This window comes from Amblyraja radiata, chromosome 12 (genome assembly GCF_010909765.2).
Source record: "Amblyraja radiata isolate CabotCenter1 chromosome 12, sAmbRad1.1.pri, whole genome shotgun sequence".
NCBI lineage: Eukaryota > Metazoa > Chordata > Chondrichthyes > Rajiformes > Rajidae > Amblyraja > Amblyraja radiata.
The window spans coordinates 16,333,334-16,351,387 of NC_045967.1; the positions used below are offsets into that span (position 1 = coordinate 16,333,334).

The 18,054-nt window shown below is 45.0% G+C and overlaps 1 protein-coding gene across 5 annotated transcripts in view; it reads right to left on the bottom strand.

Annotated features, from left to right (window-relative positions):
• fmr1 (FMRP translational regulator 1) overlaps nt 1–18,054 on the bottom strand; it is a 69,339-nt gene that overhangs the window by 41,521 nt on the left and 9,764 nt on the right. For all 5 annotated transcript variants that reach the window (XM_033030288.1, XM_033030290.1, XM_033030291.1 and 2 more), the window contains exons 2-7: nt 16,651–16,703; nt 13,418–13,511; nt 8,896–8,967; nt 7,720–7,868; nt 7,500–7,593; nt 7,282–7,398 (exon numbers count right to left, since the gene is read on the bottom strand). In XM_033030288.1, the coding sequence (XP_032886179.1) occupies nt 7,282–7,398; nt 7,500–7,593; nt 7,720–7,868; nt 8,896–8,967; nt 13,418–13,511; nt 16,651–16,703 (579 nt within the window). The remainder of the gene's footprint in view (nt 1–7,281; nt 7,399–7,499; nt 7,594–7,719; nt 7,869–8,895; nt 8,968–13,417; nt 13,512–16,650; nt 16,704–18,054) is intronic.

Genomic DNA, 18,054 nt, shown 5'->3' on the forward strand with positions numbered 1-18,054 from the left:
TGTTTTACTAGATATTCATTACATGACTTATCTTTTAAGATTTGGGGATTAAATCTCCATTGTGACTGTGTCTCTGCCATTCCGTTTACTTTGATCATAAATGTTAATGGGGCGTGGTCTGAGATTATGATGTTATGATATTGTGAGTTATAGGTAAATGGGATAAGTTTTGAATCTACTAAAAAATAGTCTATCCTTGAGTAAGTTTTATGTACTGGTGAGTAAAATGAATATTCTCGGCCCGATGGATTTTCAATTCTCCAAACGTCCTTAATATTAGTAGTATTAATGTATGAATTTAAAAATTCACTTGATCGAGATTTTAGTTTTCTTTGAGTTGATGATCTATCCAAACAAGCATCCAAAGTACAATTTAAATCTCCACCGATTATTAAGTTTTGTTGTGTACCTTCCGGGATATTGTTAAGAATTCTCTTAAGAAACAGAGGGCTATCAAAATTTGGTCCATACACATTGAGGAGAGTCACCTTTTTTAAGTATAACTCCCCTATTATTACAATATATCTGCCTTCAATGTCTTCTATCGTTGATATATGTTTAAAGGGTATACCTTTACGAATTAATATTGCAACATCTCTTGATTTATGTGAGAATGAAGAGTGGTACGCTTTAGCAATCCATTTTGCTTTCAATCTGTGTTGTGCTTCCTTTTTAAGATGCGTCTCCTGGAGAAATATTATATCTGTTTTCAATGATTTTAAATGAGCTAACACTTTGCCTCTCTTGATAGGTTCATTAATTCCCTTAACATTCCAACTACAGAATTTAATTCCCTCACCCCCTATTTTTATATTCATGTCTTGCATCTTGTGATTAAGTGGTAGAGCAGATGATTCAGCACACTCAACCCTACCTTATACTTGAACTTCAGGTAGATGAATTTTAGGTCACGTCTGTTTTCCATCCGAACATATCTCCTTAAATAAAATATGCAATTCCATTCCAAATACAAAATATAATATGATATAAGATAAAAAAAGGTGATAGCGAATAGGGTTAGTAAAGTGTGGAAAGTAAAAAAGAAAAGCAACTACAACTACAATTAGTGCAGTTAGTGATAGCCACCCTAATGTGGCTAAGCATCTATGGACTTCCGTAGCTTTTGGTTTATAAAAATACTAGCTCCGTACTTTCCTTGAAAGGAAAGTTTCCAATTCGATGCATACAATTTGTGGGGGGGAAAGAAATATTGATTATATTCCATTAATGGTATAATTAGTAGTCTCAAATTGAAATGTTAGTTTAGTATAATATAAACATTTATCAAAGAATAATCAAAAACGAAAACTTCAGAGAGAGAGCCATCAAACATTTCTCATTATAAAATACCTGAATCATACTTTACTTATATTTCATACTTTTAATTAATTCTTAAATAATCTAAATAATCTTATTATCATTGGTTAGTGTTAGTTAATATTCTTGATTATTAATAGTTGTTAGAGGTTAGTACTAGAATGTTAGTATTATATATCCGTTGCAGGAAATATACCCAATTCTTATTGCGAATTTTAGGCAACTCTTAAATATAATAGTTTAAAGTTTAGAGTTCCATATCTTCTCTGCGAGATAGCAGGGTAGGTTTTAAGAGTTGAATATTTTTCAATCTTCGATCTTGTCCTCGACGTTCTTGGCAAATTCAAATGCTTCCGTTTGCTTGATGAAGAAGTATTCCTTCTTCTCGTAACTGACTCTCAGTGTTGCGGGGTATAACAGTCCATATCTCAGATTCTTTATGTTCTTCAGTATTCTTCTTGTTTCTGTGAACAACGCTCTTTTCTTAGCAACTTCCACAGGGTAATCTCCGAATACGCTAATCTTGTCTCCTTCATATACGAGATTTCTGCTTTTGCCAATTTTCCTCATCATGTCATCCAATACATGGTCATATTGGACCTTTACTATCATTATTCTTGGTCGGTCGCCCACCTTTGGGGGACGTCCCGGCACTCTGTGCGCTCGGGCAAGTAATGGCGCCTGATCCAGGTTCAAAATTGTTTTCAGTACTTCTGCAGCAAATTCACGGGGGTCACGAGTCCCCTCTCTGCCTTCCTGGATGCCCACGATTCTTAAGTTCTGACGCCTCTGTCGTCCCTCCAAGTCTGTACATTTTTCAGTTATTTGATACAATAACTTTGATAGGCGTTGGTTCTCAGTGATGAGTTGTTTTGTAGTTGCTTGTCTCAGCAAGTTCCTCAAGTTATTTTACAATCTTGTAGTGTTGGTTTAATGTCAGGAGAATAGGTTCAAGTTTAGAATCAAATCTGGATTCCATCTTATTCAGTTTTCCATTTACTTCTTCAACATTTTGAGTCATATTTCTTTCCATTTCTAATTTCCAGTCTTCAAGGACTTCGTGTACAACCTCTGTAACATCTTCTTTAATTTGTTCTTTCATTTCTTTTTTAAAAGATGCTAGCTCCTCTTTAACCTCTTGAAAGTTCTGTCTAAGATTTTTAAGTTCCTCCTTAAGGAACGTTTTTAATTCTTCCATCTCAGTCTTTTTCTTCTTCTTTGAGATGTCTTCTCGGGATGCTGTTAAACCTGAGGCAGAGGCTTCAGTTGGGCCTACCTCTTTAGTCTTGCCGTTTTTTGCCTTGTGGGGGGGGGGAGTATGTTGAGTCGACATACTGCCGGTGTCGCGCGCCTGATGACGTCACGGGCTTAGTGCAAAACAATCGGTCCCGTTTTCTGCAGGTAGGATCTGTCTTTTCCTCCCGTTTTTTCACGGAGCTAGTTGGCGCGAGTCTCTCCTACTCCATAGCGCCACCGGAAGTCGAGTTACTCCAGAATTTTGTGTCTATCTTTTGAAAGGTAGATATTACTAGGTCCATCACAGAATCTGACCTCCTCACAATCAATGGGATCTAGTGGAGGCACGGCTCCAAAAAGGCAGCTAACATCAAAGACCCATATCACCCTGACCATGCACCCTCGGGAGAAGGTGCAGCAGTTCTGAAAGCTGTGACAACCATATACAAGAACAGTTTCATCCCATCAACGATCAGGCTCTTGGACACTGCACAGCACTAACCATTAAAGGGCCTGTCCCACGATGCGAGTTTACCCAAGAGCTCTCCCGAATTAAAAAAAAAAAAAGCAAACTCGCGGTAAGTACGTAGAATGTACGTAGCGTGTACGTCGGAGCTCGTGGACGTCTCGTAACGCTAACGGCATGTACTCGGGAAACGCGGTAAGTTCATGAAACTCGTGAAGTTTTTTACAACAGTGTGAAATATTTCCAAGAATAAAAAAATACTCGTGATGAAGCTGATTTTTTTTTAAACTCGGGAGAGCTCTTGGGTAAACTCGCATCGTGGGACAGGCCCTTAAGTCAGCAACTATGATGTAGTATGGAGAAACAAAGAACTGTAGATGCTGGTTTGGCACTGCAACGTAGCAGCTCTACCAACTGTGCCACTTTGCTCCTTTTTTGTTGACCTGTTCTGACGATAGGCAAGTTGTTGACTTGTTGTGGCGATAGCAGATCCAGGCCATTTCTGAGGCTGGAGTTGATTTGCCAAAACCTCTTGGAGCCCTTCCCCTAAAGATTATCCTACCTTTCCAAACAAATGCTTTATTTCATTTGTCAGTCATTTGAGGTCCTAACAAACTCACATTTGAATCCCTTTAGGTGGTTTTATGGACAGTGAAGAGTGTTATCAAAGATAATAAGCACATAAATGAATTGGGGAAATGGGCCAAAGAATAGCAGATGGAATTTAACACTTGACAAGTGCAAGGTGTTGCATTATGATAAGTTAAAGCAGGACAGGTCTTACAGTAAATGGTGGTGCCCGGGACAGTATTATAGAACAGAGACACCCAAGGGTGGAGGTACATGAATTCTTTGAAAGTGGCAACGCATATAGACATGGTGAAGGGAACGATTGGCATACTGCATTCACTGATAAAAGCATTGATCATAGGAATTGAAACGGTTTCAATCATTGGTGAGACTACTCTTGGAGGATTGTGTGCAACTCTGGTCACCCAGCCATAGGAAGGAAGTTATTACGCTGGAAAGAGTGCAGAAAAGATTTACAGGGATGTTACCGGGACTGGATGGCTGGAATGATAATACATTTTTTTTCTTGGAGCATAAGACATCAAAGGGTGACCTTATAGAGGGAAATAAATTAATGAGGGGCAGGCATAAGAGATGGTCAGTCTTTTCCCCCTGAGATAGGGGTAAAAAACTAGAAGGCAAAGATTTGAAGTGAGAGGATAAAGATTTAAAAAGAAGGGGCAAATTTTTCCACACAGTGCATAGTGGGTATGTGGAATGAGCAGCCAGAGGAAGTGGTAGATGTAGACACAATTACAATGTATAAAAGAGATGTGGACAACTACATGGATGGCAAAGTTTGAAAGGGATATTGGATAAACTCAGGCAGACTCTAGCTTAGATAGACTTCTTGGTTAGTGTGGAGAGTTGTTCCATGCTGAATAACTATGATTCTACAATGATAATGATGTAAACAGCAAAGATAATCAGTGATGATGTACTTAAGGATATAATGGATGTGTTCTCTAAGAAATCAGACATTATTCATTTTATTTGGTCAGCTGAAATTACCCTAAAACCATCTGTTTAGTTGTACCATCCTTAGAACTATAAAACTGATCTTGGATGTGTGCGCGCGCGCGTCTGTGTGTGCGTCTGTCTGTGTCTGCTTGTGTGTGTGTGTGCGTGTGCATGTCAGTGTCTGCGCGAATGTCTGTCTGCGTGCGTGTCTGCGTCTATATATATTTGTTTGTGTACGATCACATCTACTCAAAGAAACACACTAACGGTAACATTTTTACATATTCCAGTAGAGATATTTATCCCGTGAAATCAAAAATCGCCTTATCTGAAAATTTAATGCATTATTTCTCGAGTTATTTATGGAAATGTTCACAAATCTCAAATAACTTAGAAAATAAAGGAGATGGTCTCGCTGATGACGTCACAATGGATCTGCCGGCCTGCCGCTGCTTGCGCTGCGAGTGACATCACCGTTCTGTCTTCTGTACTTCTTGGCTTCTTAACTTTCACTTCTTTAAATTTGTCACTTAGCATTTTTAAACTCCCTCTGGGAGAGGTCGTCTATGTCGACCGCAGAGACTCGGGGAATCGTGACGCCTTTTCCTCGCTGGTGATCCCGATCCCACCTGGCGATCTCTGGCCATCACGTGGGACGACCTCCTCTCCATCTCCTCCGTCCGATTGTCTGCCACGCGGGTGGGTGGGCGGGCTTCCCCTCGCGGATGCCACGATCGGCCGGCCCTCTGATGCTCTTGACCGTCCTCAGATCGGGTTCACGCCGGCCACAGCCTCGCTCAGGCCCGTCGCCTGGTGGGGGAGGATGCTGCTCTGCAACCTGGGTAGGTGCTGCATTAACCCCCTTCCCGGGGGAGAAGAGAGGGGGGGGGGGAGAGAGAGAGGGGGGGGGGGGAAGAGAGAGAAGGGGGGGGGGGGGAGAGAGAGAAGGGGGGAGGAGAGAGAGAAGGGGGGGGAGAGAGAGCAGGGGGGGATAGAGGAGAGAAGGGGGGAGAGTAGAGAGAAGGGGGGGAGAGAGGAGAAGGGGGGAGAGAGAGAAGGGGAGAGAGAGAAGGGGAGAGAGAGAAGGGGGGAGAGAGAGAAGAGGGGAGAGCGGGGAGGGGAGAGCGGGAAGGGGAGAAAGAGAAGGGGAGAGAGAGAAGGGGGGGAGAGAGAGCAGAGGGGGGGATAGAGAGAGAAGGGGGGAGAGAGAGAAGGGGGGGGAGAGATGAGAAGGGGGGGAAGAGAGAGAAGGGGGGAGAGAGAGAAGGGGGCTGGGAGAGAGAGAAGGGGGGAAGAGAGAGAAGGGGGGGAGAGAGAGAAGGGGGGAGAGAGAGAAGGTGGGGGAGATGAGAGAGAAGAGGGGGAGAGAGAGAAAGGGGGAGAGAGAGAGAAGGGGGAGAGAGAGAGAGAAGGGGAGAGAGAGAGAAGGGGGAGAGAGAGAGAGAAGGGGGTGAGAGAGATAGAGAAGGGGGAGAGAGAGAGAGAAGGGGGGAGAGAGAAAGAAGGCGGGGAGAGGAGAGAGAAGGGGGGGGGAGAGAGAGAGAAGGGGAGAGATAGAGAAGGGGGAGAGAGAGAAGGGGGGAGAGAGAGAGAAGGGGGGAGAGAGAGAGAGAAGGGGGGGAGAGAGAGAGAAGGGGGGAGAGAGAGGGGGGAGAGAGAGAGAAGGGGGTAGAGAGAAGGGGGGAGAGAGAGAGAAGGGGGAGAGAGAGAGAAGGGGGGGGAGAGAGAGAAGGGGGGTAGAGAGAGAGAAGGGGGAGAGAGAGAGAGAAGGGAGAGAGAGAGAGGGGAGAGAGAGAGAGGGGGGAGAGAGAGGAAAGGGGAGGGAGAGAGAGGGCGGAGAGAGAGAGGGGGGGAGAGAGAGGGCGGAGAGAGGGAGAGGGAGAGAAGGGGAGAGAGAGGGGGAGCGGGAGAGAGAGAAAGGGGGAGAGAGAGAGAGGGGGAGAGAGAGAAGGGGGGGAGAGAGAGAAGGGCGGAGAGAGAGAAGGGGGGGAGAGAGAAGGGGAGAGAGAGAGAAGGGGAGAGAGAGAGAGAAGGGGAGAGAGAGAGAAGGGGGGAGAGAGAGAAGGGGGGAGAGGGGGGAGGGGGAGAGAGAGAAGGGGGGAGAGAGAGAAGGGGGGGGAGAGAGAGAAGTGGGGGGGAGAGAGAGAAGTGGGGGGGAGAGAGAGAAGTGGGGGGGAGAGAGAGAAGTGGGGGGGAGAGAGAGAAGTGGGGGGGAGAGAGAGAAGTGGGGGGGAGAGAGAGAAGTGGGGGGGAGAGAGAGAAGTGGGGGGGAGAGAGAGAGAACGGGGGGGGGGAGAGGGAGGGGGGACTCGCTCGGGTACACGCCCACCCGCAGCCTCGCTCAGGCCTGGCGCCTGGTGGGGAGGATGCTGCTCTACGACCTGGGTAGGTGCTGCCTCTACCCCCTCCTTCTTGTCCCCTCCCTTTTTTTGATAGGTAGTTTGAAACCACTCACGTCACTGGGCTAATTTGTTGTTTAAGAAGGAAGTGCAGATGCTGGAAAATCGAAGGTAGACAAAAATGCTGGAGAAACTCAGCGGGTGAGGCAGCATCTATGGAGTGAAGGAAATCGGCGACGTTTCGGGTCGAGACCCTTCTTCAGACACGTTTGTTGTGTACTTTTTTGTTTCCCATATGGCAGCCTTTCACAGTAAATTTCCTGATGAACTTTGTCCCCCACTTTGGATTGTCAAAGAAAGTACATTTAGAAATGCTGATCCACTTCAACGTACCTCCAGTTGCTTGCTCGCCTCCTCATTCCTCAACATCAGAGTCAACTTTGTCCGAATGCTTCTGAAATGCATGTCACTCAGCATGCTTGCTCGCTTTGCTGTCATTTCATTTGTGGACTGCGTTTAGTAAAAGAAAGTGGAGTTAAGATCAAAGTGCTCCAATAAACCTCAATATTTAGGATATTTTAAAAGCACAAGGAAGAAAGAGCCAAACATACCAACACAACTAGTTGATTGCTTTCCGAATCAAAGTACACGCAATAAGCACCAATGGCCTTTTTAAAATCCTTGTGTGCAGATTCGTTGGCACATCTAGAAATACATAATTGGAAATCCAGAAAGACTGCTAAATGCATCAAGGATTTTTTTAAATGTGCAACAGAATCGAGAATTAATAACGGTTGTGAAATTCTTACTTAGCGTGATAAATTTACTTACGCTCGTCTCAGGTCATCAGGAACATCAAGTTTTATTTTGTGAAACGTGCTTTTTGTCGCAGGTTTATTAGGGTTGATGGGTCTAAGTCTTTCAACTGTGACAATTTCATTGAATGTTGCATCACAAACAGCATACTCTATAACATAAAACTGAATAACAATTTTCATGAGAAAAAAGATACTTGAAATGTATGCTTTACTTTCACTTAATGCACTCAAATCATATTTTTCAATCAGAAATTTCCACATTGATATTGCACGTCACAATGGTACGCTTGTTACTGTTTGGTAAAAACCACAGGTTTATTTTGAATGCACTTAGTACAATGTGTATCAGCCAGCCCACACCTCAAGTCTATAAAGAGCGTGATAAGAATTGATCAGCAGCAACATCAAAACGTAATTCACATGTTTACTTTGAGAAGTAAATTTCTACCCATATTTTTGCCACTTTAAGTGAAATTCAAATTCTGAATTAAAATGAGATCTTATTAAACTGTTTTCAAGGTCAGTAAATCGATGGTATGTGCGTGTATACACTGAATCTCTTTTTATTATATTGTTTACAGAGAACTATGTTTACATATTCTATTGTGCTGCTGCAAGTAAGAATATAATTTAGTTCTGTTTGGGATATATGACAAAAACACTTGACTTGAAGTCTGATAACTGTGCCATTTTTGCACACTTGAAAAATAGCTTGATTTTAAATTAATTGTCATTAAATGGTCACTATTAACTAGCCTCAATTATTAACATGTTGCTATGTAGCTTTTGTTATATACCTATTCACTGAATGTGCTACTTGGTGGAAACCTAGATAACATAACGTTGCAGTAAGTAGTTCCCGGCAAAACAATCCTATTAATGTTACAAACTTACATGAGATCACTTTCCTTCCTCTCTCACCCTGTAACATTAATTGGATATCATTATATGATTCTATAAGCAAATGTGTAGGGTGAGAACAAGTTTATTCAAGATAGGAAAAGCAATTAAGATAACTTAGAACACACGTATCTACAAATAATTTAAAATGCAGTATCCTCAAATTGCTGTCTTTGTTGATTTTTGTTCCACAGCAACTTAAAAAAATTAAACCAGACCATAAATTAGTAGTATTGAATTACTATAAACCAAAATACAACTTGAATTTAAAAACAAATAAATAGCTTACTTCACCCTTCATCATTCTAACTTTTGCCAACCACCAGCCGCAAGGTTCCTTTTCATTAGCTCGAGAATAAACCTAGGAAATATGAAATAACAACTTTTAGATGGAAAAATTCAGTAAAGCACAAATACGAGTAAACATGATGGATTTTTTTTTTTATTGGTAATAAATTCAGCAACTGGATGTCTTTCCTTAATTAGGCTGCGATTCAAATGTCTCATTCACTTAATTAAATTGGCAGTCTGTACATTCTGGACACTTTCTGTTCTGTATAAAACACCTTTAGACAGCTTTACTTTACATGATTTTAAGTACTCTTAAACACTATTGAAAGGTTACCATTACAATGAAGAAAAGTCCACGCTCAAGTTGCTTGTTTATGGTAATTAAGCCAATCTATTTTACAGCCCGCAAGATGATTCCAGAGTTCTGACTTGCACATTTAGCTGAAATCACCTCTTTGAATTGTGCCCAAATCCACATATCAAATAAATATGGTAGCCTAAGTTATATACTGAACTACTAACTCAAGAGGCTCTAAATTAAAATTCCACCAAAGTGTGTAACTTATTCAAAATATTTAGCTATAAATCATACACTTTATAGGGCCATGGGGCAAAACTGGATAGTGAGATTAAGCATGAAAAGTTGAAATGTGTCAACTAATCTCCTTCCATGTTTTATGATTCCATGACCTAGTAATGGAAAACTATCTGCACATGGCATTTTGATCACTTACAAACTCAAAATTTACAAAGTTCTTCAAAAGAAAATAATGGTACATGGGACTCATTTATCCATACACAGATGTAGAAATTTAAACATTGAATGGTATAATCCCCATGCCACGCAGGTTAAAGTAATTATTTGCCGTCAAGAGTTTTATTACACGTCCAAATTATGTTATTTATCAATTGAAGCTGATAAATAAAAGTTCCCAGTGTTTAGAAAGAAAAAGAAAAAACACTATTTTCGCTATCATTTAACCTTATTTTTTCCCCCAGGCAATAAATACACTGGTCTTTACACAAGGCAATGCATAGTGATTAATCCCCAGTAAACAGATTTCAAACCATGCACTCCTTCAAGACTGCAACAGAATAAGACACTTTCTGCATAGCACAAACGCAGTTTCAGCAAAACATTTTACAATCTCTCATTGCTGTAAAAGTAAAGTGCTCGTAAATCCTTGAAACTGAGCTGAGCAAATCAAAGTAACTTCTTTATAATGAAAAGAAAACTGGTGACATAAAAAATCGTTGTGCACAAAAAAACAAGATGGTGACATGTGCCAGAAAGGAATCAAACTTTTTATTTCACTTGTACAAAGTGGAATGGTGATATGGTTTAACCTGGGAGCAAGGGAGTTGGCTCTTCACCCAGAACTGAACAACGGATCTGTTGCAGCAGGCAAACTTCAGAGATCAGAAAGGAAAACTGCCAGACGTTATCAAAATAAGAAACTCTTCAGCATAGATAAAATGACCAATCACATAAACTATGTATTCAGATGTCAGTTCAGTCATTTGCACCATTAGAGCAAAAAATAAACAGCAAAAACTTATAAAGCTAGTCATGGAACTAGAGCCCCGTCCTCACAACGCACGATTGCTGGGGGCCTGCGGCGTCACATACACACACACACACACACAATGAGGAGCAGGGGGGGGGGGGGATAGGGGGAGAAGAGGAGAGGGGGAGAAGAGGAGAGGGGGAGAAGAGGAGAGGGGGAGAAGAGGAGCAGAGGAGAGGGGGAGAAGAGGAGCAGAGGAGAGGGGGAGAAGAGGAGAGAGAGGATAGAGGGAGAGAGATGAAGAATGAGAAGAGGAGAGGGGGAGAACGAGGAGGGAATAGGGGGGGGAGACAGAGAAGAGGAGGGGGGCGAAGAGGAGGGGGAGAAGAGGAGGGGGGGAGCCGAAGAGAGGGCGAGGAGAAGAGCGAGGGGGGGGAGAAGAGGAGAGGGGGGAGGAAGAGGAGGGGGGCTGGGCAGAGACAGAGGAGTGAGGGGGAGAGAAGAGGAGAGGGGTGAGAAGAGGAGAGGGGGCAGAGAGAAGGGAGGGCGGAGATAGAGGAGAGGGGGAGAAGAGGACGGGGGGGAGAAGAGGAGGGGGGGGGGAGAACTGAGGTAGGGGGGGGGACGAAGAGGACTGGGTGGGGCAGAAGACGGAGGGCCGGGTAGAGAAGAGGAGGGGGGGAGAAGAGGAGGGGGGGTGAAGAGGAGGGGGGGGAGAAGAGGAGGGGGGGGAGAAGTAGGAGGGGGGGGAGAAGAGGAGGGGGGGGGGCGAAGAGGAGAGGGGGGGGAGAAGAGGAAGAGGGGGGGGAGAAGAGGAGGGGGGGAGAAGAGGAGGGGGGGAGAAGAGGAGGAGAGGGGGAAGAGGAGGAGAGGGGGAAGAGGAGGAGGGGGGGAGGAGGAGGAGGGGGGAAGAGGAGGAGGAGAGGGGGAATAGGAGGAGGGGTGAGAGGAGGAGCAGAGGGGGGGAGAGGAGGAGGAGGGGGGGAAGAGGAGGTGGGGGGAAGAGGAGGTGGAGGGGAATAGGAGGTGGGGGGGGAAGAGGAGGTGGGGGGGAAGAGGAGGTGGGGGGGAAGAGGAGGTGGGGGGAAGAAGAGGAGGGGGGGAAAGAGGAGGAGGAGGGGGAAAGAGGAGGAGGAGGAGGAGGGGGGAGGAAGAGGAGGAGGAGGGGGGGAAGAGGAGGAGGGGGGGAAAGAGGAGGAGGGGGGAAAGAGGAGGAGGGGGGGGGAGGAGGAGGGGGGGAAGAGGAGGAGGGGGGGGAAGAGGAGGAGGGGGGGGCAGAGGAGGAGGGGGGGGAAGAGGAGTAGGGGGGGGAGAGGAGGAGGGGGGGGGGGGGAAAGAGGAGGAGGGGGGCGGGCTGCGGGTGTCAACCAAAGGACTGCGAGTTCTGCGGCTTCAATCCAGAGACCGGGTTCGGGATTGAGATTAAAAAGGTTGGGAACCCCCTGCTCTACGGCTTCCACTGGCAGCTCGCTCCATGTACCCACCACCCTCAGTGTGAAAAGCTACTCCTCAGGAAGAGGGGGAGGGGGGGGGGGAAGAGGAGTGGGGGGGGGGGGGGGGGGGAAGAGGGGGGGAGGAAGTGGAAGAAGAAGAGGGGGGCGAGGGGGAGAAGAGGGGGGGCAGGGGAGAAGAGGAGGGGGGGAAGAGGAGGGGGGGGGGAGAGGAGGAGGGGGGGAAGAGGAGGGGGGGGGGAGAGGAGGAGGGGGGGGAGAGGAGGAGGGGGGGGAAGAGGAGGAGGGGGGGAGGAGGAGGGGGGGAGAGGAGGGGGGGGGGAAGAGGAGGAGGGGGGAAAGAGGAGGGGGGGAAGAGGAGGGGGGGGAAGAGGAGGGGGGGGGAAGAGGAGGAGGGGGGAAGAGAGGAGGAGGGGGGGAGAGGAGGAGGGGGGGGGAAGAGGAGGAGGGGGGGGGGGGGAAGAGGAGGAGGGGGGGAAGAGGAGGGGGGGAGGAGGGGGGGAAGAGGAGGAGGGGGGGAAGAGGAGGAGGGGGGAAGAGGAGGAGGGGGGGAGAGGAGGAGGGGGGGAGGAGGAGGAGGGGGGGAAGAGGAGGAGGGGGGGGAGAGGAGGAGGGGGGGGAAGAGGAGGAGGGGGGGAGAGGAGGAGGGGGGGGAGAGGAGGAGGGGGGGGGGAGAGGAGGAGGGGGGGGAGAGGAGGAGGGGGGGAGAGGAGGAGAGGAGGAGGGAGGGAAGAGGAGGAGGGGGGGGAAGAGGAGGAGGAGGGGGGGAAGAGGAGGAGGGGGGGGGAGAGGAGGGGGGGGGGGGAAGAGGAGGAGGAGGGGGGGAAGAAAGAGGAGGGGGGAGAAAGAGGAGGAGGAGGGGGGGGGAAGAGGAGGAGGGGGGGGGAAGAGGAGGAGGGGGGGGAAGAGGAGGAGGGGGGGGAAGAGGAGGAGGGGGGGGAAGAGGAGGAGGGGGGGGGAAGAGGAGGAGGGGGGGGAAGAGGAGGAGGGGGGGGGGGAAGAGGAGGAGGGGGGGAAGAGGAGGAGGGGGGGGAAGAGGAGGAGGGGGGGGGGAAGAGGAGGAAGGGGGGGGGAAGAGGAGGAAGGGGGGGGGGGGGAGAGGAGGAGGGGGAGAGAGGAGGAGGACCCTTGGGTCAGTTCTATAACACTCCCTAGGGCCTGGCAACTTACAATGGGGCCCTATGATACACCACTTATTACAGGCCTCCAGCATGAAAAACAACCCTCGACCACAACTCCGCTTCCTACATGTTTTGTGACAGTACACATCGGTTCCAGCAACTTAAAAACACATTACATTTTTCGAATTTTGAAATTTCGAATAAGATTACTCAAGCTTAAATAATAAAATGCATTAAATTAGGTGGTCAGGCCCTTAAACAGATTAAGCATTTTATATTTCCTTTCTTTTGGTTAAACAGGTGTGGAAAGATAAACAAAATGAACTTTTCAGGTGAATCACATTTCATTATAATAAAGTAAACATCATGACAGCACCTGACAATAACCTTTGGATGCATCAACACCATACCACACATTATCTTCATAAATAATCACTTACCTCAACATCATCACCTTCGTTAATATCTTTGTGATAGTCTGCTGGTGGTGGAAATCGTACATCGTGGAAAGGGATTTGTCTTTCAGGTTGCCAGCTGAAATAAGAATTTGAAAGAGATAATTATGACTTACACATTGGTAAAAGGGGCATAAACCAATATTATCCATTTGTTTAAGAAGGGCAACTGGGACAAACCAGGAAATTACAGGCCTGTGACCTTACATCACTGTTAAAGAAATTATTCTAGAAAACGTGCACAGGATTTACTCGCATTTGGACTAATTGGTAAAGTCATTGTGGCTTTGTGCAGATGGAGGTCTTATCTGACAATTATGTAATGAGTATAATCCAACACTACTCAGTTAATTTGGATAAGGGATGAGGAACAATTTTCATCACTGCACTGTCATTGTAAAGTGCACATTGTCAGGTTTTAATAAAGGCCATTTTTATACATGTTGGTTTCACCAGGTAGAAATTACAGCTGTGTTTATACATAGTCCCCCCCCCCCCCCCCCATTTCAGGGCACCATAATGTTTGGGACACAGAAATATAATATAAATGAAAGTAGTCATGTTTACTATTTTGTTGCATATCCTTTGCATTCAACGACTGCTTGAAGTCTGCGATTCATGGACATCACCAGTTGCTGGGTGTCTTCTCTGATGATACTCTGACAGCCAACTTTAGCTTATGCTTGTTTTGGGGGCTAGTACCCTTCAGTTTTCTCTTCAGCATATAAAAGGCATGCTCAATGGGGTTCAGATCGGGTGATTGACTTGGCCACTCAAGGATTGACCATTTTTTAGCTTTGAAAAACTCCTTTGTTGCTTTAGCAGTATGTTTGGGATCATTGTCTTGCTGTAGAATGAACTGCCTGCCAATGAGTTTAGAGGCATTTGGTTGAACTTAAGCAGATAAGTATTTATACACTTCAGAATTCATTATGCTACTACCATCAGCAGATGAATCATCAATGAAGATAAGTGAGCCAGTACCTTCAGCAGCTTCAGTACCTTATGCCAAGGCCATAACACCCCCATCATCATGTTTCACAGACGAAGTGGTATGCTTTGGATCTTGGGCAGTTCCTTCCCTCCTCTATATTTTGCTCTTGCCATCACTCTCATATAAGTTGATCTTCGTCTCATCTGTCCACAAGACCTTTGTCAAGAACTGTGGTTGCTCTTTTAAGCACTTCTTGGCAAACTGTAACCGGGCCATTCTATTTTTGTAGCTAACCAGTGGTTTGCATCTTGCAGCGTAGCCTCTGTAATTTTGTTCATGAAGTCTTCTGCAGACAGTGGTCATTGACAAATCCACACCCGACTCCTGAAGAGTGTTTCTGATCTGTCGGACATGTGTTTGGGGAATTTTCTTTATTAAAGAGAGAATTCTTTGGTAATCAGCTGTGGAGGTCTCCCTTGGCCTGCCAGTCCCTTCACGATTAGTAAGCTAACCAGTGCTCTCTTTCTTCTTTCAGATGTTACAGACAGTTGATTTTGGTAAGCCTACGGTTTGGCTGACGTCGCTAACAGTTTTACTCTTGCTTCTCAGTCTCATAACGGCTTCTTTAACTTTCATTGGCACAACTTTGGACCGCATGTTGATAAACAGCAATAAAAGTTTACAAAGGTGATGGAAAGACTGGCCGAAAGACTAGGTGCTGAGAGCTCTCTTATACCTACATTAAGGAGGCAATTAAAAACACCTGAGCAATTACAAACATCTGCGAAGCCATGTGTCTCAATCATTATGGTACCCTGAAATGGGGGGGGGGGGACTATGTATAAACACAGCTGTAATTTCTACATGGTGAAAACAAAATGTATAAAAATGGCCTTTAATAAAATCAGACAATGTGCACTGTAACCACATGTGATTTTTATCTATTACAAATCTCAAATTGTGGAGTACAGAGGCAAATAAATGAATGATGGGTCTTTGTCCCAAACATTATGGAGGGCTGTGTAGACTGCTGCTTGTTAAATTAGATGATCACCCCATCTCCAGAGCTAATGACAGGACTATCAAACTTTTTTTCTGGTAGCGTTTTCCTGATAAGGAAGGGTACTTCGGTAACTTGATATCAAATTAAAAAAGATGCCTCAGTTCAAAAGATACTTCGGTTCTGAAGAAAAATCGAGAGATAATGATAAATTGCATAGACCACAACCAGCTCCAAGGGCATCTAAATAACTAATTGTCAGTGAGCTGCTGCCCATCAAAGAATCTTTAGATAAATTGAGGACTTCCAAGTTTACACAAGTTCATATTTGAAGGTGCTACTTAAAACGCCAGGGTGCTTTCCCACATCAATCATCAGGTTGGTTTCCACATCCCAAAGAAGTGTAGGTTTATAGGTTAATTGGCCTCTGTAAATTGCCCCAAGTATGTGAGATAACATAGAACGGATGATTGATGGTCAAGCGGGCCGAAGGACCTGTTTCCATGCTGTATCATAAACGAAACTAAGAGGCTTCCCACAAGGCCCAATAAGTGATCTAGTTGGAACACAGAGAAATACCATAACATGTTCTTGACCTGGACTAAATTATACCACCAATCTGAAAGCAATATAATCAAAGATGTTGCAAATCTGAAATAGAAACAGAAATGCAAGAAATACTCCTGTTGTATCCACGGAGAAAGAGTTAACATTTCAAATTGACGACTTTATACCAGAACACAGCTCTATTTTTTTTCTGATGAAGTTCATTGACCTGAAATATTTACTGTTTCTTTGAAGATGCGTTATAAAGTGCTAAGAGATTCCACTATTTATTGTTCCAGGTTTATCAAGGCTGTAATTGGTCAAAGAACATTCCTCACTCCACCCTATTTACCCCAAATCCATGGAGAAAAACAAAGCCCTTTACTGCTATCAGCAATAGTCACCAGGGGTTGGAATTATGTGCTGATACCAGTTAAGAAAAGTAATGCGATCAGCAGTGAATCAGGTACTGCTGCTGCTGAGCATTATGATTGTGGTGAAGATTGATTCTTCGAGAAGATACTCAAAGCTGACAATGCTTCAGTACATAAAAAGTGGAAAACAGTCCAATAAACAATCAAATTTATTCTTATCCTGTAAATTACCATTACTTGTAATCTGACCAAAGAATAATAATAAAGCATTCATGCAATTTTCATTTTGACATTTCATAAAAATTTCACATCCTTTCCAAGCAGATCTAATGTACAGGAAATATCTTACAAAACAAAGACTTACTTGTTCTCGAAAGCCACAGTCAAAGCTTCTTCATGCACATCCTTCACAAATGCCTGTAAGAGATTTAAAAATATTGAACACAAAATAAAGGGCATCGATGAAGTTTGTGCAGTTTATCATGAGGGTTACCATGATTAGTAAATATCGTTAGCGATCAAGCACCATTGCAACATTCAGATGACAGCTTAATAGTGTGTTGATTATATTAAAGTTACCCAGGAAAGAGCATAATACAAAGAGCTGGAGGGAATAGACAGGCCATGCTTTGGGTCGGGGCCCTTCCTCAGATTCTGCATATTTCAATTAATCCACAGATGCTGTCTGACCCGCCGAGTTCCTCCAGCAGTTTGTGTTTTGACCAAGGTTCCAGCATCTGTTGTCTCCTAATAACCCGAGTAGATATGTACAACAGCACATACAACACTACCAAAGCATGATAAACACCCATAAGTGTGAAGAAAATCCTTTTAGTTATTCTCTTAAAAGCATACTTCTAAAACCACCTAATGAAAAGAGCAACTGTCAACAGCTTTATGTTCTCGGAGAAAGCCTATGCGGTCACGGGGAGAACGTACAAACTCCATACAGACAGCACTCGTAGTCGGGATCAAACCAGAGTGTCTGGCGCTGTAAGGCAGCAACTCTACAGCTCCACCACTATGTTGTCCCGGTATGTCTTGTATGACTCTGAATCACTATTCCCAACACCCCAGATCTAGCCGTTGGCAGATTCTGACTCCGTGGTTCATCAAGGGGTTCTGGCTGAGGAATGTTTTTGTACGCACATGTTCATCCATTCATTTTTTTTGTAAATGAAGTCAGTGACAAATGTGGCTTATTTATTTAAACTGCTGAGAAATCTTTGAACATGGCCTCATCCAAAGCAGTCTCATAACCACTCCTCTGACTCCCCATACCAGCTCTTCATAGTCCTCTTTGTTAGTGCTGCACTCTTCAGTGTTATGTGCCCAGCATCTTCATCAACTCTTATGTCCGGTACATGGCATGGCCACTAGATTCTTGAAAAAGCACTCCATTTGCAACTCCATCATGAGGTAATTAGGCGGGAATAGAAAATGCTTCAGGCTGCTCCGAAAGTCTTCTTGAAGAAAATGCAACGTCATCACCAAAACCACACAATGGAATAACAGCATCTGGAAAGGCCGTGAACAACACTGCTTTCTACCATGGGATCACATGGAGGCAGAGGGCAGCCAGCATAACTTCGGCAACAACACACTTACCCCATCAAGTACATGTGGCACAGTCTACAGATCCCACGTAATCAGCTCAGAATTCAAATCTGACACAAAACAAGTGTCATTAACCCCCAAGATCATGCCTCAGAAGGAAGATGATGCTGAACGCTTCTTGCTTAAATGGATAACTATCCAATTTACAAAA